At 41.1% G+C, this 22,886-nt stretch overlaps 1 protein-coding gene and 1 pseudogene across 2 annotated transcripts in view; one reads left to right on the forward strand and one right to left on the reverse strand.

Moving 5' to 3' along the window:
- LRIG1 (leucine rich repeats and immunoglobulin like domains 1) overlaps positions 1-22,886 on the forward strand; it is a 108,553-nt gene that overhangs the window by 28,962 nt on the left and 56,705 nt on the right. For both annotated transcript variants that reach the window (XM_039851711.1, XM_039851712.1), the window contains exons 2-3: positions 6,090-6,161; positions 15,704-15,778. In XM_039851711.1, coding sequence (XP_039707645.1) covers positions 6,090-6,161; positions 15,704-15,778 — 147 coding nt within the window. The remainder of the gene's footprint in view (positions 1-6,089; positions 6,162-15,703; positions 15,779-22,886) is intronic.
- On the reverse strand, positions 9,055-9,171 carry LOC120593852 (uncharacterized; annotated as a pseudogene).

Raw genomic sequence — 22,886 nt, forward strand, 5'->3', positions numbered from 1 at the left:
TAAGATGGGTGCACTATTAGGGCACATGTAAGATGCCTGGGATTATGGAAACAGCATGGTGACTTCTCTCAGATAATGTCTTAAGCATCAGAATTCAGAGGCCCACACTGATTTCTATAGCAGGTTTTAAGGAATAAAAGTCAGTGGTGACTCTGGGGTCCTTATATTATGGCTAGTGCCTATTCTTTTGAATTGCCGGAAGCCTTATTTGCACAGAGAATTATCTATGTGATATTTTCAAAATCTGAGGTAACTGATTCATTACTGACTTTCTTAAATATAACTTGACTAAAAGCTTACAAAATGAGCTAATAATATTGAGTTAATATCTGAGTGATTTTTGGATTTTATTATTTGCAGAATGTGTTTCTTTTTCCAAGCCTCAGTTTAGAGAATATGTTGCTTGCTTAGCTTACTGAAGAAAGATGGCAGCACATACAGAAACTTCTCCTGAGTGGGAATTCTTGGGTGAGGATGCTACAAGAATGGTTCTAGTTTAATATGCAGTTTCATTCTTAATATAACCCTTTAATGTGTATTATTAGGCTGTTTAGTTGTAGTGTTTGGTTAATGAGGGGAAAACATCACAATAGAAAAAAAAGATAAGGACATCTAATATTCTAGATTTTAAAAGAACTCTCTTTTTCTCAAACCCTTATAGGGAACATAATGTGGTGATTTCACTGGAACTTGATGTGTACTACATATAATTCCTCAGAAGGTAAAAAAGCAGCAGAAATGGCTTTCAAAGTTTAAAGGATTAAAAAACTTTAACAAAGTTATATGTTCTTCCTTACCCACACCCCTTGAAATTTGAAAGGACTGATCCCTTTTTCCCAGTTAGTCCTAAGCAGGTGACTCTTTCTTAAATGGTGGCAAACGATGCAATTTCTAAGGTTATCTAGGGTTGTCTAGCTGGAGCCCACAGTTTCTTGAGAAACAAGAAATTTCCAGGCTAGTCCTGGGTGCCTCAATAGTTGGATCATTGGATTGCCTCACACTTTTCTTTCTGGCTGTATTATTCAGTTTAGCAAACATCTGAAAGCTTAAAATATGCAAAGTACAGTGACGTTCAGGAGTCCAGACGGGGTTAAGTAATGGGAAATAGCCTGGCCCGGAAACCAAACTGAGTATGAAAACCTCCTTCCCCAGGGAATGATTGTCACAGATTTAGGACTAGTTCCTTCCACTTTGAATTATGATTCCTATTAATGTTGAAAAGTACAACCATGTACTGTGCCGCTCTTTGGAGCGAGAGGTCTTGTCTGTATTGTCTGGTTTGTGCTTGTTTTTGAGGACGAAGTCCTAATTATGTCATCCAACGATGTTGGGGTTATCTCCTCACTACAGCTTACTCCAAAGCAAAAGGAACTTTTTACCCCTTGACTTCCAAGAAGTCAATGAATTATTGTTTGCCAGCCTTGAATGGCCTTTGCCAAGTTTGTAATAGGTGGTTCTGGTTATAATCCAGAAAGATGCTGGTCAGATTATGTAAATACTGATTAAGCCTATAGAGTTAGTCTCAGAGAACATTTTTGTTTTTGTTGTTGAGAGTGTCTTCCTCGTGAAATGAGTTTTCAAAGGCCTTTTCTTCTGTTGGATGGTTAAGAACTTTGTGTCCTTAAAAGATGTAGGCTAATGTCTATGTCCATCCCCTACCGCATTTTTAAACAAAGCTCTTGAATTATTGGGAAATTAAAATTTATTGTTAAAATCCAAGTTTGTCTATGAATGCCATTTCATTTTAAATATTTGTTGATGATTTCATGATCTAGAAATATTGGTTGATTATTCCATGATACAGCACAGTTTAATAGACGTTTCAGTGATGACAGAAATGTCCTCTGTCTGCATCATGCAGTATGGTCGTTGTTAGCCACCTGTGTCAGTTGAACACTTGCGCTGTGGCTAGTGCAGCTGAAGAAGGGAATTTTTAATTTTATATAATCTTAACTAGTTTAAATATAAACATCAGTAGCCGGGTGGCTAGTGGCTATGGTATTAGACACCACAGGTTTACATACTGGTGGGGATTTCTCAGCTATTTAAAGTCTTAGCTCTTCCAATTCTGTAGGGTTGGTAGGGGGCCTCATTAGGGAAAATGTTCAGCAGGCAGATTGTTGTTGTGCACTGTTAAACATTTTGCTTTTCAGACACAAATAAAACCTGGATAAAACTTGAGCTGTTCTCGGCAGAGGTGCCTCTTGTGTGTCCTGCAAATGGTAGGCTGGACGGTCATCTTTCAGCAGATTAGCTGAAAGAATATCTATGGCTGGGCTCAATTGTTCAAAGATTTGCGCACCCTTTGTATAAGAATAGGGAAAATTTGTGTTATGACAATAACTGACAAAATGTTTAATGAAAGCTGCAATTGGCAGTAACTAAATTCCCTGAGATTTCTTTCCGCTCTTCTTTGCCACTGAAAGGTGTAGAAATGCTTTTGACAGCATCTGTCCTGCTGACAGATGAATTGTTTTGACGGGAGAATCTGAAACCTTCAACTTAAGACACATTGAGATGTCCGGCCGGGTACGGAGTGATCGTGTTTGTAGAAATAAGTGAGATGCTTTAGATTTGTGTGTATGTCAGCTGCCACCTGAAAAAAAAACCCTCATTAAAGGTTTTTCACTGATTAACCCTTTGATTATTCTTAGGAACTGAGATGAGAATTCACACCCCTCTCTGCATAGTTATTGGATTGAATAAATGTATGTAGTTTTTTTAATCATTGAAAAATGAATGTCAGTAACCATAGCAGTCAAAGGGTTCAACAACTTTATTTAAAAATTGTGCTAGAAAAATTATACCAGTGCTAATAGCAACATTATTCACAATAGTCGACAGGTGGAAATAACCCAAATGCCTATCAACTACTGAACAGATAAACAAAATGTGTATGTGCGTGTGCACGTGTGTGCACCTGCATATACATATATATGTATATATGCACACACATACATATATACAGTGGAATATTATTCAGCCTCGAATGGGAAGGAAATTCTAACATATGCTACAATATGATACTATGCTAAGGAAATAAGCCGGACACAAAAAGACAAATACTGTATGGTTCCACTTATAGGAAGTACTTAGAATAGTCACATTCCATAGAAACAGGAAGCAGAATGGGGTTTGCCAGGCCTGGAGTAGGGGATGGGGAAAGATGGGGAGCTACTGTTTAAGAGGTACTATATTTCAGTTGGAGATTAAAAAGTTCTACAGACGGATAATGGTGATGGTTGCACACGATGTGAATGTACTTAATGCCACTGAACTGTATGTACACTTAAAAATGGTTAAGATGGTAAATTTTATGTTATGTATATTTTACCGCAATAAAAAAAAAATTGTTATGCTGGGAATTTGTTTCCCTGAAATGAGCAAACAAGAAAATTTCTCTGAGGATTTTATTTCAGATTATGTTCGTTAGAGAGAATATAGTAAATATTTTCCCCATTTCCTGGTCAAGCAATTGGTGATCAACAGGCTGTCCTGGGTTGCAGGATTAGTCACTTCTCAGACTTAAAAGCTAGGCAGCTTTGGTCCAAAAGTAGAAGCTGTTCCAGGGGACCTTAACTTCAGCCTCTTTCTTCTCTCTTCTTTTCTCTGTAATTGCGAGTAGGCGCTTCGAACAGAGAGTTACCCTTTAAAGCCAGTCTGCTTGACACTCATTTGTTGGTATGTGGCTTTCCTAGTTCATTGGAAGTTGAAGCATCACTGCACCCAGGCCGACCCATGAGAGCTTTAATTTCCACTTAGAGATATCTTCATGTTCATTGCTGCTTACTGGGATCTCAGTGTTAGGTCCTGATGCTGCTTGGTTTCTTGATAAGACTAGCTTATGGAAGATCTTTTTTCAAGTAGCCATGAAGTGATTTTATTCTAGGTAGTTGAAAATGGGGCCACCATTTGATTGCTTGAGACCTAGATCCTGTGAGCCCCAGCTGTACCCCTGGCTACAAATGTATAAGCCAGAAACAAGTCATTCATTTGAACTTAATAGTCTCAAGATTCAGTGGCCTAGATGAGTGGTTGAGAACTGGTGGTCCTCAGCCCAAATGTGGCCTTCAGATATGTTCTGTTTGGCCCATCCAGGGATACTATTTTGTTTTTTTTTTAAGAATTGAAAATATTTTATATAAGAATTCCAAGTTTGAATTTCTCTTGAAAATGGAAAAGACTGATCTGCACTGCCTTTGTTTGTAGAGACAGGAGCAAATGCCCCGTTAGAAGGGCTGGCAGGCAGGTACTGCTCTGTCAGCTTCATTCCACACCTGGTGGGGTGATGGTGCCTTTGTGGTTTCTGAATGATTCTCTGATGTCTCCTGCAGCTCAACAACTTGCATTACCTATGGAGATACAAATCTTATAGTAATTGTGAGTTCACAGTATCTTTAGACCCAGAAACGATATTTCAGTTCCCCTCTTTTTATGATAATGTGCTCAAAATAGAAGACAATTTCATTCTATCTAGTCCCTTTTCTGATGTGGGCGAATTCTCTCCATTTGTAGATGTTCTTTTCCAAGTCTAATCTGTTGATTTCTGTGTACTCAAACATAAATACCCCCAAGTACAGATAAGCTCACACAATATGTGGTTTTAAAAATTACCACCTTCAATTTTTTATAATAACATAATCTCTGAACAAATTGCTTTTAATTCAGGCTATTGCCCGGACACAGATGTACCCTTTATTGCAAGTGTAGCTGGGCTTTTATTTAAATGAATGTCTTGAGTTGACAGTGAAATGGCCATCAGCTCTAGGTTAGTATTGATTGCAGTGTCTCTGGAGTAAGTTTAAAAGGTAGTTGCCGCTTATGTGATGATACTGTGCCCCTTAAGAGCTAGACTTTAAACTCATAATTAGTTATTACTGTTAATTGGCAGTAATGTCATTGGAATTAATAGCTGAGATGAAAAATGTTAATCTCTTTCTGCTTACACAGGACTGGGTATATTTTGGTGGCAGGGAGCAAGAAACGTGTGCCATAAATACGGCCCAGATGGATCACATCTCTGTGGATTTTGTTCCTAAAAGATTAATTAACCTGGCCTGTGTTGAGAGTGTGATCTGAGAAGCTCACCTGACCACACATTTCCCATGTTGCAATGTCTCCCTCTAAGGATGCAGCTTGAGGGGGCTGGTGGTGAAGGAGAAAGAGATGTAGTTCTGAATAATTGTGACAGATGCCATCATCTTGAGAAGATTCTTCACGTGTGCAGCTTTCGCTGCCTTTGGTTAACAACAATCATGAATTTCCTACGACCGTGGCTCCTGGCTCCTGTGTGATTTATCACTTCCAGTGTTTATCCATTGGTGATGGGAATGCTGTGTTCATATATAGATTTATGATTAGGATCTTATAGTATTCATGTTCTAAACAGTTCTTTCAACTTTGACTATACATGTGAGTTTTTGTCTTAAGTTCTTGTTTAGACCAGGGTTTCTCAACCTCTTAAGATTACTATTGACACTTAGGGCTAGATAATTATTTGTAGTAAAGGGCCGTCCTGTGCATGTAGGATGTTTAGCAGCATCCTTGGCCTCCACCCACCAGATGCCAGTAACAAACGCCCCTTTCCCTGCAGTCGTGACAACTGAAAATGTCTTGACATTGCCAAATGCCAGTCCTGATTGAGAACCATTGATTTTTAGACAGTGAAGGGTCATTTTTTTTTTCTTTAGTACTGCTTGATCCTGTTTGATGCTTTCGTAAAACATTAATTAAAAAGTACCATTTAGAATAGCCTTGGACCAGCACACTCTAATGTAGGTAGAGGTCTGGCTTACCTTAGAATTTCTTTAAAAGTTGCTAAGTGGTGAATAGTATCGATTGAAATTCATTTGAGTTTAGCCGATCTCAAGTGATTTGAGATTTTCACAGCGATTTGTTTATGGATATGTGTGGAGGAGATATATCTGTAAATCTCAGTATAAGGTTACTTAAAATAATGCGTGAGATGGGGCAATCATGAGGGAGAGGGTTTAGTTTTTTTGAAGGGATGGGATAGAAGATTCTTGAATTTTGAGTGTAAAGTCATGTTGATTCAACTTTTTTTTCTTTTTTTCTTCTCCCTTTATCAGAAACCTGAGCTACAACAAACTTTCGGAGATTGACCCTTCTGGTTTTGAGGATTTGCCGAATCTACAGGAAGTGTGAGTGTTTTTACCCAAACCTCTGGGGGGTTAGAGGGATGGAGAGCTCCTTGGGAAAACCCTCTCATATTGCAGCATTGCTCACTGTCCTTCCTTGTTCAGCCTTCTAAACTTGTTAGAAGGAACGTTTGCATTAAGGTTGTCAGTGACAAATTGTACTGCTTACTTAGCTCTCTCCTTCACTGCAGCCCACCTCTTTTTCCTAGGCAGTCAGTGGTGGGTGTGTTACAGTCCAGTAGGTACGGACTTACTGGAAATCACAGGAACATGGTGGGTGTGTAAGAGAGTCCCCTCCCTGTGGGAAGGCTTGTGTACCAACTGGGTTAACACACCTGGTGGGTACTTCCCCACTGTTCCCAGGGAGGTAGAGCAGCCTGTTCAGCAGAGGTATATGAGCCAGCCCCGCCCTTCTGTTTTCCAGGAAACTAAGGTATAAAAGAATAGACAATAGAGGCTTACCTTTCCTCTCAAGCATCTCTAAACAGAGCTCTGCATTACTGCCTTTGGAACTTTAGGCTTGCTGCCTCTTCCAGTGTTCATTAAACCAGGCCTCAGTCTTTTCTTCTTTTTAATGTAAAGAATTCTGCTTTTAAAACGAATGTTAGGATTATCAGGAATTTTAGTTTCACAGGGACTTTACAGACACTTTCACATAGGTCATGCATACCTACAGCAGAAAATTTAGAAACTATAGAAACATGTAAAGACCAATCACCAGTATTATCACCCATACATAACCTTTGTGTAGACTCAGTGAAAAACCTCTACACATATAACTTTGGGATCAAAATGTATATATATTAATAGTTTTTGTATGTTTCTTATATATCCTTACATTTTTATTACTTTATCATGTAAATTGAAATTTTTTGAATTTCCTGTTTGTTTATTTATTTATTTATTTACTTATTTATTAGTAAAACTACATATGGTACATGGATATTCCATAAATACTTACCCAGTGCTTATACATTCTGGCTATTATGTGTAACAGATAGAAATCCTTGTTTATTATTCTTTGATTCCATTGTTAATGATTCATCTAAAGGGAATTTAATTTCATCAGCTGGTACAATTTGCAAAATACTTGCACATAAATTAACATATAAATTTTGAGCAGATACAGTTGAGCCCAACATAGTCACCCAAGATGATAAACCTAGTTTATCAAGTAGCTGGTTGGGTTCATAACCCAGTGCTTCTTCCTGATCCAAGCTATCTTTAATGCCTGTGGTTAGGATATCCAGTTTCTGTGTGTTAAGTCTCCAAGCTTAGTGGTTCCTTTTAGGATTGGACAAAAAATTGAGGTATTTCTTTTGGCATTATTCAAGCTTTCCTTTAACGTTTATTTGAGTGCCTCCTGTTTGCCAGACATCGCTCTGCGTGCTGGGAGTACAGTGGTAAATAGGACAGACAGACAGGGCTGGGACTGGGGTGAGGCAAGCGAGGCATTTGCGTCAGGTGCAGAATTTAAGGGGCACCAGAAACTCAGCATTTGAGATAAACGATATTTTAATGCAATATTTAAAAAATAAAAGTGAATGTGAAGAAATCCATAATAAGTAAAATATAAAAAGTTTAAGTAAAGACAAGATCAGTGACTGATTTTTTCCTTTTGCCCTCAAATTCCAGTATGGCTCGATATGGTACTATTGCTGATCCTGTCTTGATGTTAAAATTTAGATATTTTGTTCATCATGGATTTTATGTACATTCATTTTGATATTTTAAAAATACTACAGTAAAATAGTCTTTATCCTGGTTACTGATTTTTTTGGCAGCCCATTAAGTGTTGTACTTCTCCTCACCCAAACCCAGCTCTGCAGACAAACTTATTCTCTCTCAGAGTTTACATTAAGATGGAGGAAGACATGTACTGGACAAGGAAATTAGTAAGACTTATTAGTGGTAAGTGTAAGGTGGGGAAGAGAACATGGTAATGTGAGGAGTTTTTCTTTTGTAATTTTGGAGGGGTGATAACAGAGCTGGATGGTAGGAAGGTGACAGTTGAGCAGATATGAATGATGTGCACAGGAAGGACTGCAAATACAGGTCCTCAGGAAGGAACAGGATGAGGGCCATTGTGCCTGGCCTGCATGAGTGGGTATGGGTATGTGGCCAGGTCCTGGACCTAACATGACCCACAGTTCCAATCATCATTACCCACCTCCTCCCCCGACCCCAATCAACTGGGGGCATGGTAGATACTCCTGTGAGCAGTTTCTGTGTTGTTCTCTCTGGCTCTCCTGTTCCATTTGTTCCTTCCCATAACAGGCTTTCAACTTTCATTGGTTTGGCTCCCTTAACCTACAGCCTTCTGTCGCCTTCTACCTTTTGGAAATTATACCCCACCCAGATCTAAAGTGAGAACATATGACTTCTGCCTGTCCTTCACTGGGGATGCTGGTTATGAGTCTTGTTTTTTGTTTGTTTTGTTTTTTTTTGTATTTTATTATTTTTTTCAATTATAGTTGACATTCAATATTATATTAGTTTCAGAGTATGCAGCATAATTAGATATTTATATAACTTAGGAAGTGATCCCCCTGATAAGTCTAGTACCTATCTGACATCATACATAGTTATAATACTATTGACTGTATTCCCTGTGCTGTACTTTATATCCCTGTGCGGTTATGAGTCCTAAAAATAAATTTCACATGTAACAACAGCCACAGCAATTATAGCAGCATCATGCCAAATCTTTGATGAATACTACTTCATTTGATCCTCATACCAATACTATGATATAAATTTTTTCTTTTTTCTTTTTTTTTCTTTTTCTTTTTTTTAGGCAAGGCAACCCTTGGTTGACCTCACAGATTGCAAGGACCTTGTCAGCTTACAATCCCTTCTTTCTTTCTTTTCTTTTTTTTTTTTTTTTTTTTTTTTACGCCTATAGCACCTGGTCTTCCTAGGTGATCCCATCCAGGTACTAACCAGGCCCAACCCTGCTTAGCTTCCGAGATCAGAGGGGATTTGGCTTGTTCAGGGTAGCATAGCCGTAGACTAAATTATTTTTTTTACAATAATTTTCTCCATTTTACAGAAGAGGAAAGAGAAGCTCGGAGAAGTTAAGTAAACCTGTGCAGTGTTAAATGACTGGTAAATCTGAGAGTTGAATTCAGATCCATTCGATTCTAAATCTTACTCATTTACCCCTGAAGCTGCATTGCCCTAAATTCCCACATCCCTCATCTTAACCTGCAACATTCAGCTGAAGATTTTAAACACAGAAAATCAACTCGTATCACTCTTTCTACACCAGTCTTCTCTTTCTAGGCAGAGAGTATTTCCTCTAATTTCTCCAGACCTCTTACTCAAATCCACACTCTAAGTCCAGCCTCCCTTCTCCCTTCCCAACTTGGCTTTTCTCCTTCCTCTGAACCCCTGTTGCATTTATAGGCAGGGTGAGGCTTCTAACCCCATCCTGCACGCCTTCTGTTTTGAGCATGACTTCTGTCCTTCCTCTTGCAAATGCACTTGTGGAAGTTGACCATAGCTAGCCATTGGGCTAAGCACGATGCTCCAAATTGTCACTTATACTTTTTTCAGATAGTTGAAGGAAGCAAGGGACAGAGAATTGACTGGAATTGCACAGCTAGTAAGTGGTAGAACTGGGCCTGCACCCCAGTCTAACTTGTGTCCCATGCTCTCTGTAGCAACACTACTTTCCTGAGTGTGGGAGTTATAAAGACAGATTGCATCATATGGATACAATATGATATAGTAGGAAAAACACACATTATGGTAGCAGACAGACCTAGGTTTGAGTTGTTTCTGTCCCTTATCAGACCGTATCCTTGGACAAATTATTTAGCCCCTCAGTGCTTGCCTTCCTCTTATGCAGTATGGACATAATAACATTATTGTTATTATTATAATTATTAATCGGCAATTTTGTCCAGGGCCTTGCACATGGGAAGGACTTACTGAATGTTATTTCTTTTTCTCTTCTGCTATTTTCTAATCGAACAGCTACCCAAAGTGGGTGCATGGTTAAGAAACAAATCCTTGAGAGCTGATAGGTTGAACCTTTCACCACTGTGACTGCCTTCAATCCCTGGTGTTGCATTGTGGGGTGGATGAGACAAATTCTCTGGTGCCCAGAGCAGTGGAACTTCTCACTGATAAAATATCTGCGCCTTTCCCTAGGGGAATTCTGATACATTATGGAGACAGAAAGAGGCTGTCAGGAGTGAGGGGTGGTGAGTTGGGGAAGGATATTGAAGGAAAAAAATCATAGTTGACACACAACTGGTTCTAAATTAACTGGGCTCGAGAGTTTCCTAGGAGCTCTCACTTCTTTTAAACCCTGTACAGCCATGCTAGTCTGGAAACCTCAGTGAGAGGGGAACCACAGGCTGGCAAAGCAGCAGGCGGTGGTTTTTAGCAGTGGTTTTATTTTGGAGACCTGGAACCACAGAACACTGTGGGCTGATTGGAGAGAGAAAGTGAGCCCGTTGGAGGCCCCTGGAGGACGTGAGGACACTTGTGCAGCTGCTGCCAAGCCACACGGTCTTCACTACCCACAGCTCTGAGGAAAGCCCACCAGGGAGGGCCTCCAGCCAGGGGTCCCGGACTGCGAGGCTCCTCTATTAATAAGAGGGGCTATTTATACCATTCTCTTTAAAAATTGCACTGGGATCGTGTTACTGCTGCCTGGCCTGAGAATGCTTCATGTGGGTGCTGCTGTGTGCTTTCCAGGGCCATTGACCTAAAATGTTCCTGCAGGCAGCAAGGAAGCTGGTGTGGGCCCTGCCTTTGGGTATTTATGGCTCAGCCTCTTGTGTCTCAGGCTTATGCTCTCCAGTGTGTGTGTGGTGTGCTTAAGAGAGGGGTGGAATAACGAGGGGGTGTCGTTTTGAGGCACTGCTTTTTGGCTTTGAATTACTGCCACCTGTTAGCATTTACTTTATATCTGGCTATATCCTAAGCTGTTTGGTGTAATTATTTCATCTAGATCCTGCCAGAAACCTATGAAATTGGTACTTGGTGTTATTTACATTTTTGAAAGAGGAAACTAAGGCACAGTCAGGTTAGTTGACATGCTGAAGGCCATTCAATTGGTAAGGGGTGGGATTTGGGTTGAATGTACCCAGGTGTGTCTGATTTAGAAATCCAAGCTGTAAAATCCCCTCAGAATAATGCCTGCTTCTCTGTAGCTGTGCCTCGGTTTCTTTTAAGGCAGGTTGGTAATTTAGTACCTCCCTCGAAGGGTTGGCATGTCATTCAGTGAGGCACTGCATTGCATGTATAGCACTCAGTTCAGAGCCTAGACCAGAGTAATAAATGTTCACAGTTATTATTATTGCTTATGATTGAAATATCACTATACTAAAACATCTTGTATCTGGCCATCTGGTATACAAACTACATATCATAAAGTCTTGCTAGCTATTATTGAGTATGTCCTATTCTCAAATAACTAAAAACACTGATAATAATAGTGATTGATTAAGTGGCCCTGATTCCAAAACCTAGGCTCCTACCTACTATTGACGACTTTCTCCCTTTAAAGAAGCAAAACTAATTGAAGTTCCAGCCCCCTGCCCAACTCTGACTATTATTGCAGCTCTCTTTGTGTTTGGAAACAATCGAAGTGTCTACTAATAGTGCAATGGCTATATAAATTATGGGTCATTCATTCTATTCATACCAGCAGAGGAATACTCTGTAGCTGATTAAAAGAATTAAGGAGATTTCTAAGACATTACTAAGGGAGAGACTGTAGTACAAAACAGTCTGTATAATACATGTGCATTTGTGTGAAAACAAACAAACAAACAAACAAACCTGTGTACATCATCTATCTCTAATAGCTGGCAGCAGGAGCTTCCTCTTGGAGGCAGACCAGAGGATTGAAGCGCAAGGAAGCTTGCTTTTTCACTGTATAGTCCTGCTATTCTCTTGAAATGGTTTGAAAATTTTACTGTGTACTTACAACAGCTAATAAATAAGTACGGCAAACAACAAACAAACAAAAAGTCCAATAGCTCTATAATCCAAAATTACTCGTTGGGTTTGTTTTCATGGTTGAAGCCTAATCTGATTGGGTAATAATAAAGTACCCTGAAATGGACCCTTTTTAACATTTTGCATCTTGCAAAATGTAAAAACTTCCTTTCACTAAGCCAAGTAAATGGAAGTTTCAGAGACTGCTGAGGCCCCAAAGGCCTACCTCCAGATTTTGCCCTGGGGCCAAGCGATCCATGCAGCCCCACTTGCCTTATTCACACTTCTAGCTCCAGGTGTGGGCTGTGATTCCCAGTTTATGGCTTGATGCATCTGGGCACCTCTTGATCCGGAATCATCAATCAGGAAAAGGAAGCCAGACATTGTAGAGGATTTTTAGGGCCTTGGATGGAAGCAAATTTGGGGGGGGAGTGTGAAGGGTAGAAGATTCCACAACCTTAGATATTCAGAAGATTTCATTAAACACAATCCTAAATTCCTACAATCTCTTTAATGGTGGAGACTGTGCTAAACTTCCCTAGAGCCTTTTCCCTCCAGGCTCCAGCTGTGCTATTTTTGACCAGTCTCTATTTCAGTCTGGCAAGTTGGTCATGCCTCAGAGCCAGTTCAACCTCCATTGCCTTCTGAGGATAGTATTCTTGCTTCAGCAGGGACAGAGTGAACAAAGAGAAAGTCATACTGGTAGAGCTAACAGACTTACATTTAGCTAGTGGTCCTTCTTTCACAGAACTGATCGAGAAGTAAGCTGGCCATACAGTTCTTTGGGCTCCAACTGTCCTCTTCGTAAATCAAGCAGCCCTGTTGAGATTAGAGCTTGCGATTTTGGCCTTACCCTGTTGACTCAGGGCTGCTGATCCAGACATAAAATGCCCCATTTATCTTTAGTACTGGTCCACTGCACCTGTATGTTCTCCTTCCCGCAGTTTTGTCAAAATTTGAATAATTGTTATGAGACCGCTTTTTCTTGTTCATTTATTTCTGTGAAATTGGGTGGAGCAGTTATCATGTGTGTGGTAGGGCTGACCTGAGACCAAGCTCATTCAGCAAAAGTTCCTCTGCAGAGAAGTCTGTGTACTGTTTTGTTTCAGATGTAAAGTCAAATCAGATTCCGAGCAGGCTGAAACAAAACTACCATGTTACCTAGGGCAGTGGTCCCCAACTTTTTTGGCACCAGGGACCAGTGCTCCTAAATCTAATGCCTGATGATCTGAGGTCTAGCTGAGGCAGTGATGCTAGCTCTGGGGAGTGGCTGCAAGTACAGATGAAGCTTCACTCAACTACCTGCCGCTCACCTTCTGCTGTGCAGCCTGGCTCCTAACAGGCCACGAACCAGTACCAGTCTGTGGCCCGGGGGTGGGAGGGATGAAGACCCCAGACATAGGGGATTAGGAGCTTTCCACTGGCTTTCTTGCTTATTGATCTTCTCTGACTTGCAACTGCACTTGGTTTCAGCTCTTATCCATGACCCTGGGATAGTGACTTGAACTGAAACATAAGTTAGAGAACTTACCTATAAGGCAGGGAACAGTAGTGGTACCTGATATCTAACTCAGAAATTTAATGATGAAGTTCCATAATGCACATTGAGTTAGTCGTTGCTATAGTTATAAAGAAATAGAGGATAATGGTTAAGAATCTAGACTTTGGGACTAGACTCCCAGGGCTACTGCCACTTACTGCTGGTGACCTTCATCAAATTATTTAACGTCTCAGTGTTTCAATGTCCTCATTGGTACATTGCAAATGTTCACAGGATCTTCTCCCTATGGATCTGGAGATGAGTTTGTACACTGAAAAGTTCTGAGCCATGCCTGGTAGGTACATAGTAAGTCCACAGTAAGTTAGCTGCTGCTATTAAATTATTATTACTATTAGCACCATCACCTGTGTTCAAGAATAAATCTCTAGGAAATTAAGAGTTCTTAAATAAGCTTCCTTATCGGCAACAGACCCCTGACCTTTGTTTTTCTTGCTCTGATAAGATCTCTTTTAGTAATAAGTACATTGATGGTACTATGAAAATTTGTTAGTAGAGATTCAGATTGGTGGAGAGTTTTCAGTATCTCTGTACCAAGATGGGAAATGGATCACTGCTGAGTTGGAGGAGAGAAAAGGTGAAGCAGAAATAATCTGAGTTAGGGGAGGAGTCAGATAAGAGACTGTTAAAGTAATTAATTGTCTACTTCAACACACAAACCAGGGCTCTTTAAGTGGAGAAAGGATTTGCCACATGATACGGATCTGCTTTCTCTCTGCCAGATGCTTCAGTCATGAAGCTATTGAAACAGACATTTTGTGTCCCATGGCCTAGTAATTGCCAAGCTTCATCTCTAACTGGTTTTGGCACTGAAGAAAGCAAATGAGATAATTCAAGGCCTTTTCCTTTTTTTTCCTATTCACTTCTATAAAAGACGGCAGACAACCAGATTATTCTGTTCAAGCAAATGCTAGCTGTGTACTTGTCTGAATACAGCTGTCATTCAGTGGCCTTGTCTTCAAACAGTAACAAGATGGTCTATGTAAGACATACTCTCTTTAAAAAAAAAAAAAAAAAAATGGCTAAGATAACCCAGCTTTATCCCCTTGATTCTGCATCGCAGATACAATTTTTTTCGCCCATCACCTGGCAGAAAGCCTGATCTCTGTTTTGGCTTTCTTAAGGATTTTTGGGCTCACTTCACAAGTCTGATTTTGGAGTCTCTTCTCAGATTTGGAAATACATGTCCTTGTAAGGAGGCCGGATTGTACAGCCTCTGGGGGCAGTCCGGTCAAGCCATGTTTTGGTTTGCAGGCTTCCCCTTCCATTAAGAGTTGTGAACTATGGAAATACAGATTTACAGTGTTCCAGCAGGAGGGGAGCTTGGAGAGTATCTGTGGTCTGTGGAGAATTTTCAAAACGTCTGAGTGCAAAGTTGTGTGTCTATATGTATGTATGCTTGGGAAACATGTCTGGAGGCTTCATGAGAGTTCAGAGAACCTGGAATCTCAAATAGATGAGAGTTTCCAAGTCCAGCTCCTTTATTATTGCACCAGTGAGGCATTGGAATAATTGCCTCACGTATCCAAGCTCCTAGGAACTCCACACATGTGTGTGTCCGTGGCTCTGGGTCCTAGCATGTTGCCCTCTGATGAGAGTAGAGACCACTGTGTCACAGATGTGTGAAAACACCCAAGAGGAGATGGTCTTTTCTCCTCAAATCCTTTTCCTGACTGGTTCAGCCCACAAGGAATGCTCTCCTTGATGGTCTTGGGGCACTTTTGTTCTGCTGCATGCATCTTGGCCTATTGTCGCCGTTCTTTGTCTGTTAGTCTTGATTTCTGAGTCAGATTGGAAGCCCCTGGAAGACAAGAGGCACCCCCTGAGTGTTATTTCTAAACCACAGGTGTGATAGTTTTTATGACCTCACATGACTTCTCTCCCTTTAAGAACTCGCTTTTAACTTCTTCATCTTTTATTCAACACTACCGTGGCCAACTCAACACTGTTTTTCTAATTTCTCTGATATGTAGATGATTTCAAACTAATTTAAACAATTTAACTGATTAATTTCTTTGCATTGTTACAGGTACCTCAATAACAATGAGTTGACAGCCATACCGTCCCTGGGTGCTGCTTCATCTCATATCGTCTCTCTCTTTCTGTAAGTGGTACATCTGGGGGACCCTGGGCTGGATGGTGAGGCTGTGGTATTATCTCGTTGACATTTGGTGGCAGGAAAACTGTGTTTCTGTACTCACTGGTTAAGAAGGGCCTTGCTTAATGTAGCCCTAATGATCATGACAGATGCTTTGCTTGCTGTTCTGGGGCTTTGTAAGAATTAAAACCTGGAAGTTTTGCCTCATCTCTAATTTGGGGGTGGGGCCAGAGGATTGTTTTTTTTAATGCCCAGAGGTACAAAGAATTAAATTTCTTGGTTTTAGAGGTTTAGCTGCAATTTGAGTGAATAAACTAAAGTTAAAGGAAGCTGTGTGAATTATAAGACAGCATGTGCCAATGAATTTGGTAACATGATTCAGCTCACTTTATGGCTTTAAAAAAGAAAATAACCCCTGAAATCAACATAGAAGTAAGGAATTAGTTCTTTTGGTCAAGTGTGAGACAACAGGCAACCTGTTGGTTATTATAGGCAGCATACTGAAAATGAAAAAGGGTACAAAGGGACTTAAATGAAAAAGGAAGGAAGGAAGGAAGCCATGAGAGATGTTATTGTTGGAGCCGTTGAGAGCCTTTGCTCAAGAGTTACCCACTTCCTCTGCAGTCAGGTAGAGGTGCTTGCTCATTTTGAACTCACCTAGAAGTCTTTCCAGATAAACCAGTTATGAGTCCAACAGTTTTCTTGACCAGATCTTATTGGCAGCTTTTCTGAGCAGAGCACCTCCCTCTCCATGATGAATTTCCTGTTTCTACTCCAGCCCTGCATATTTTAACTTGATTTTGATTTTGCTGGTGTTATAACTCATTTGCTCACCTGTGTGTATCTTTTCTCCACACCGAGGCTCAGCAGGCTGAGCAGAGGGACTTGGCAGAAAGGCATTATCCATAAGATTGCTGGTGTAGCTTGCAGTCTCAGGTTTTTGCTGGCAGCAGGCCCTGTGTTCGGGAGGTGCTCCATCGTTGTGAAACACCTTCTCAGGCTTAACCCTTTTGAGACACTGTGAGGTTGTGTAACAGGGTTAGAATTTTGGCCCAGCTCTGTGTCCTGGATAGACAACTTAATCTCTCTGAACCTCATTATCCTCATTTACAGAATGTGTTCTTGACTTGTTTATACATAGGAAAAATGAGGCCGTTGTTTGAGGCGGGTGGAATGTCTGTGAAACTCCTGGGATCATGCACAACACATCGTAGGTTGATGCTTATGCCTTGGCATGATCTCACCTTTAGGACCACAGGATTTGTGAGTCAGTCCTTGTTCCTGTGTTGTGCTGGAATGAAGGTTATGGCCCTTTGTCCCAAGATTGACAGGCAAGGGTTTCTGACTTTCTTTTTGTACCCATTTATTTAGCCCATGCGCTCAGCATCTGGAAGGTGTTTAATTGCTGGTTAAATTACATGAGTTACCCTTACCTGAGGCTAATTAGGGACATGATAATCCCTCATATGTTCATAGAGCCAAGAACTGGAAGGTACTTTTAACTCCTTGCTACTTAAAGTATGGCTCCTGGACCAGCGGTGTCGTATCAGTGCCAAGCTCCTTAGAAATGCAGAATCTCAGGCCTCATCTCAGCCCTGCTGGGTCAGAAGGTACTTTAACAAGGTCTCCTGGTCATTTGCCCACTCACTCAAGTTTGAGAAGCACTGCTTTCACTTCCTTTGCTCCTGTCTTGGTTGAGAAACTAGGGCCACAGAGGACATCTTTATGTTACTAATAGGAAACCGAGGCTCCCTGAGTTCCTGTAAGTTGCACGTTTGAGAGGTGGAACTGAGACTGGACACAAATGCCTGTGCATCACTCCTTTACCTACCCCCATGTGCTGGATGCAGGAGTGTGGCAGGTGACTCTGAATCACCCTGTGCCACAGATAGGCAAAGCCCCCAGCTTACCCCAAGGGCCTGTGGCACTTTGAATCGTGCCTTACTCTACTGACTAAAAATACATTTCTGTTCCTTGGCCCAAGTGCCCGGAGCACTGGGGCTGGTTGGCCTTGTTCCTGCTATTCCATTAGACAGAGTTAAAATATGTAAAGTAGTGGGGGAAAAAGACTCCCTCCGGTTTTGATTGAGTTTGGAAAATGCAGGTTAGTGTTGGCAGCCACCTCTTTGGCCTGAAACTGGTCTCCATCTGACTCTGTCAGTGATTTCTCTGAAACTACAGAAACTGAAGGATCTTTATCTTCCTTTTCTCTTGAGGGTCTTGTGTTCCCTAATCTTAGACCAGCTGCTTGGATGTAGTGCCTGCAAAGTTAGGTTATCTGGGTAGCAGGACTACAGATAATTTTGCTGTCACCCTTCATGCCTTTCTTTATGTCCAAAGTGGACCTTGCAAAATACAGGAGAGAAAATAACAGAGCAGGCAGTGAGTGAGCATTACTTTCCCATTCTGAGATACGAAGGAAGACTTCCATGTATTGATTCCAGTCATTCAGGCTTCGAAGAACATGTTTTGCTGATGAATCTGTGGCATTTCAGAACTATAGAATTAAAACATGTCACATGTTCAACAAACATTTAGTTGGCACCTTCTGTGTTCCTGAAGTTGGGGCCCAGAGGCTGTCCCAGGGTGACCTCGAGAGGATTCAGTGCCATCACATGTGGGAAGCCCCTGACGTGTCAGAAAATGTGATAGGTTAGGGGTAGGCTTAGTCTCCATATTCCTATCTCATCTTCCCTTTATGGGCATGTGGAATATGAGAAAAATAATAAAAATGTGCAAGAGGAACAGAGCAAAGGGATTAGATGGGTGAGGCCATGAGTTAGAGGAGCCAGGACCACTTTATTTGGACACGTGTACAGTGGCCAAACTATGTTGTTCCTTGAACAACATAGTTTTGAACTGCTCAGGTCCACTTTATGTGGATTTTTTTTAGTAAACATGGGTTTCACATCCATAGATTCAACCAACTACAGATCAAAACCAATATTTTCAATCCACTGTTGGGAATTTGAGAATGTGGAGGGCCAACCGTATGCATCGTTCTACACCAAGGGACTTAAGCTAAGCATCTTTGGATTTTGGTATCTGCGGGAAGTACTGGGACCGACCCCGGGACAACTGTAGTAATGTTTTTGGGGATTCAGAGGTTATACATGGATTTTCAACTGCATAGGGGGTGGGGTGTTGGCCCTCCTAAAGCTGGTGTTGTTCAAGAGTCAGCTGTATAGGTAGGTGCATTAGGGAAAAGGGCACATACCCAGCTCTATCAGATGATATTGTGACCTGGAACAAATAGCTTTTGTCTCATTTGTTGAATGAAGGGTGAAACACGTGGTAAAAGTACCCTCGAAGCTTTCATATTCCTTCTGTGACTCAGAAAGAGAGTTGGGCAATAGTGTCACAAAAGAAACATTACTGACCCTGCTGTCGTGTAACTACTATTGCTGTTTTATGTTGTTTAGTAGAAGCAGCGGGTTTGTGGTTTTCTGATCAGACACCTGTAATTATGGACTTTTGCCTCTGGAAGTTGGCTCTTCATCTCTGTGTTTGGTTTCCTGTCCCCTGAGTCTGTGTCAGTGCCCTGGCTCTGTGTTCACGACACAAGGCTTTGATTCCCCAATTACCAGGGTCCTCTTTTGTTGGGGTCACAGTTGGGAGGGCCTAATGGGAAAAGGGTTTGTTTTGCATCTGGCTTTATTATCAGGGCTTCAAAACAGTTTTCCGCTATCGGGGGGGAACTGGAGTCATTCAGTAAAATTTCACTTGGTTAATACTTTCTGATTAAAGGAATCTAATTCAATTAAAGTATTTGTCAAAGGGCAGATTTATTTGCCTCTTGTTCTGAGGATAATGCCAAAGCCATTTGTCCTTAATAACAAAAAAGTATTAAATTGAAGGAAAGCTTTTAATAGGATTGAGTTGGAGCAAGGGAGCTAATTTCATAAAATAGTTTAGACTTTTGTTAAATGCAGGCAAAATCTGCCATTAGATTTTCACATTTGTGAGTTTTTTTTTAAATTTGAAGTCCAGGAAACTCAAGTTACGATTCCCAAGGCAACAGTAATTTTGTGTGATACGTAAGTGACATTTCTGGTGAAGAAAAATTTCCGCTTTTCCTGTGGTGTTACTGTACTTACTTGTAGCATTGAGAAGATTGGTTACAGTGGAAGTGGTTGAATTTTTTCTGTCCTAGGAGTAAAAAGCTTGCTGTGAAATTGACTTTAGTTGTAAAGCAGGGCAGCTCTTTGTCTCCTGAATATTGGCTGTAGCATTTTTCCCATATGGTGCTTGGCTTTGTCCACATAACTTCTTTTCCAGTTGGTGGTATATTTTAGACCTTGTCTTAACTATGCCTTGTTCACTGTCCCCCTGCCTTTGGCCTAGATCAGGTAGGAGAACTAGGCAAAAATTAGATGCACACAAATACTTATGACTTTGTAATAGTACTATTAAAATCCCTTAGATTTATGTTTTATATGAAAACACATTGAAATACCTTTTACTTCTAATCTTGAAAAAAATATTTTTGAAAACTTTTTATTGAGATAAAACTAACATAACTCACCTTTTTAAACATTGTAAAGTGTACAGTTCAGCAGCATTTAGTACATTCTCGAGGTCGTGCAGCCATCATTCTGTCTAATTCCAGAAGATCGTCCCCACCATGGAACAAAGCCCATACCCTTTAAGCAGTCACTTCCCCCCTATCCGCTTCCCCCAGCCTCCTGGCAATCACTAATCTGAAAACTAATTTTTTAAAGGAAAGTAGTTTTCCCTTGTGTTAGTAAGTGGACCTGGAAGAGTTAGAATATGAATAATTTAAATAAAAATATCAGAAGTGGATTTGACCACACAGTTATATTTTGCTGTAACCCTTTAGCTAAAGAAAAACCGATTAAATAAAAGTAATGGAATATTTAACATCTCTTTATTGTCACTTCCGGAGAATAAAACCCAGAAGGAATGAAACCTGGTGTCCCGTCTGTGAGTTCACTCAGAGGGAGATAAAGTGAAGGAAGCCCTGGGTGGAGTTGGTGCAGCCTGAGGCCTTGAAGGATGGAGGCTCTTCTTGGCTGGATTTGCTGGGGAAGTAAAATCAATAACAACACAGTGTGCCTACCAAGCCCCTGAGAAAGCCGGGCCAAATCAGTCTTCTTTACAGGCTCATTAATGCAAAGATCAATTCACATTAAAGCATAAATGAAGAGCAAGCTTCAAGGGGAGGCAATGACGATCTGGCCACCACTGCTCAGGGCTGGGGAGAGGAATTATATTTTCAGAGGGCCCAACCAGGGAGTCAGGAAGAAAGGGAAGGACCCAGAACTCAATTTCAGAAAATTAGAGTTGACTTCAGGACTTGAGCTAAGGCTGTTAATACTCAGGTGTAAAGCACAGATGAAATTACAATAAGTAATAAATAGTTAGCTGGCATTCCTAAAACTGTGTGTGTGTGTGTGTGTGTGTGTGCGCGCGCGCGCGCGTGTGTGTTGGGGGGTGTGGAGGGCAGATGTATTCTCCTCCCTCTAAGGAGTTAGGTTGAGGCCTCTTGCCTTTCTCTTCAATTAGCTGCTCTTAAACTTTCTCCATATTGCCTCACCTAGAATAAGCTCATCATTTGCAGACAAATAGAGAATTGATATTGAAATCCTTTTTTATACACGGTTTGTTCCTGGAAATATGAAATAATTTGTCTTAAAATGTCGAGTTGGTGGTCTTGGACGGTGAAGCTCTTTGCATGTTGATACATAGTTGCATCTGCTGGGACTGTAGGTATGTGTACAAGGTGAGGCAGACATACCACTTCTCATCAAGGTGAAGGATCATTTGTGCTTCTGTGGAGTAATTTGCTGGGGTATCCATGAATCATCAGTTTAAGAGTGGACTTAATCAGTTTGATAGGTAGGCATTGTGGAAATGGATAGATAGCTCTTTCTCCATTCTGCTTCAGAAAGGCATCTTCCACCTAAGAACCCAATTTAGCCTTACTGGCCAGCCATTTGGGTGTGGCTATAAAAGTAAACACTACCTGTGCCATTGGCATCTTAATTTGCTCTGGGTCTTTTTATGCACTCTTGTCAAAAGTGTGGAGTTAACAGTTACTGAAACACTGTAGGAAGAAACTGTGAACAAAGTTGTTTAAAAAGCCCCATGTCAAGTTTAAATGAATGTCCTTGTTCCTTGAGCATCCTGTGCCCCATGTGGTTCCCAGGTATTAAAGGGAAACTGATCCTCATCAGAAAATAGCACATGAGAACATACATAAAATGAGGGCTGCAGTTTCTCTCAATGTCTTCAGAGGTATGCTCAGTTTCTGCCTTGTTTGCCCAGATTTTTGTTGATGTGAACTGATTCTTTCCTCTGTATAAAACATCACACCTTTTCCCTCGGGAGATGTGTCTTCTCCACCTATGTGTTTCTCAAACTGGACCGTCTGTCAGAATCACCTGGAAGGCTTGCTGAGTCACAGCCCCAGTTTCTAGATCCAACAGATTTGGGGTGGGTAACTAGAGACTTTTCTTTTCTCACAAGAACCGAAGCGATGCTGATGCTGCTGGTCTGGGAACCCCCCATTTGAGAAACATTTGGGCTTATGTAGGGATTTGGGATGGAAGGCAAAGTTTCACGTGTTAAGTTCTTACCAAACTGCTTAGTGTTTGGGGGGCAGTAAATTATTTAGACAAGTTCCTAATGTCACTGGTTTAGCAAGAGGTATTTGGGCCAGTGGGTCTCAAAAGCCCCGGTACGTGCTGGGAGCGGTGGGCACTGAGTGTGGACAGAACAGATCTGGCTGTGGCCGTAGGTTTGAGGCCCAAGGTAATTACAAATTGTCTCTGTTTTCTATTTATTGGTGATCACTGTAAGTTTCCCCAACAGCTCATCATTACCAGTTCCTACAGAGGAGGGAGCACTTAGCAGCCTAGCCTGGTGGGAGACCTGTTATTATCTCAATGTGTGGGTGGGTATTAATGGCTCTTCTTACAGCCCTGCCTCTCTGGGCAGCAGGAGCCACCTCAAGGTGTCACTTTTAGCACCACTTACTTTCCTGCTGATTATCAGTCACTATTATCAGATAAATCTTTGCCCTCTCTTAAGACTTGAATGGTACTGCTTTGTTTCAGGTGGAAGTTAAAAGGAGCATCTGAAAGGAGGGTAG

Source organism: Pteropus medius, unplaced genomic scaffold (genome assembly GCF_902729225.1).
Source record: "Pteropus medius unplaced genomic scaffold, Ma_sr-lr_union100, whole genome shotgun sequence".
NCBI lineage: Eukaryota > Metazoa > Chordata > Mammalia > Chiroptera > Pteropodidae > Pteropus > Pteropus medius.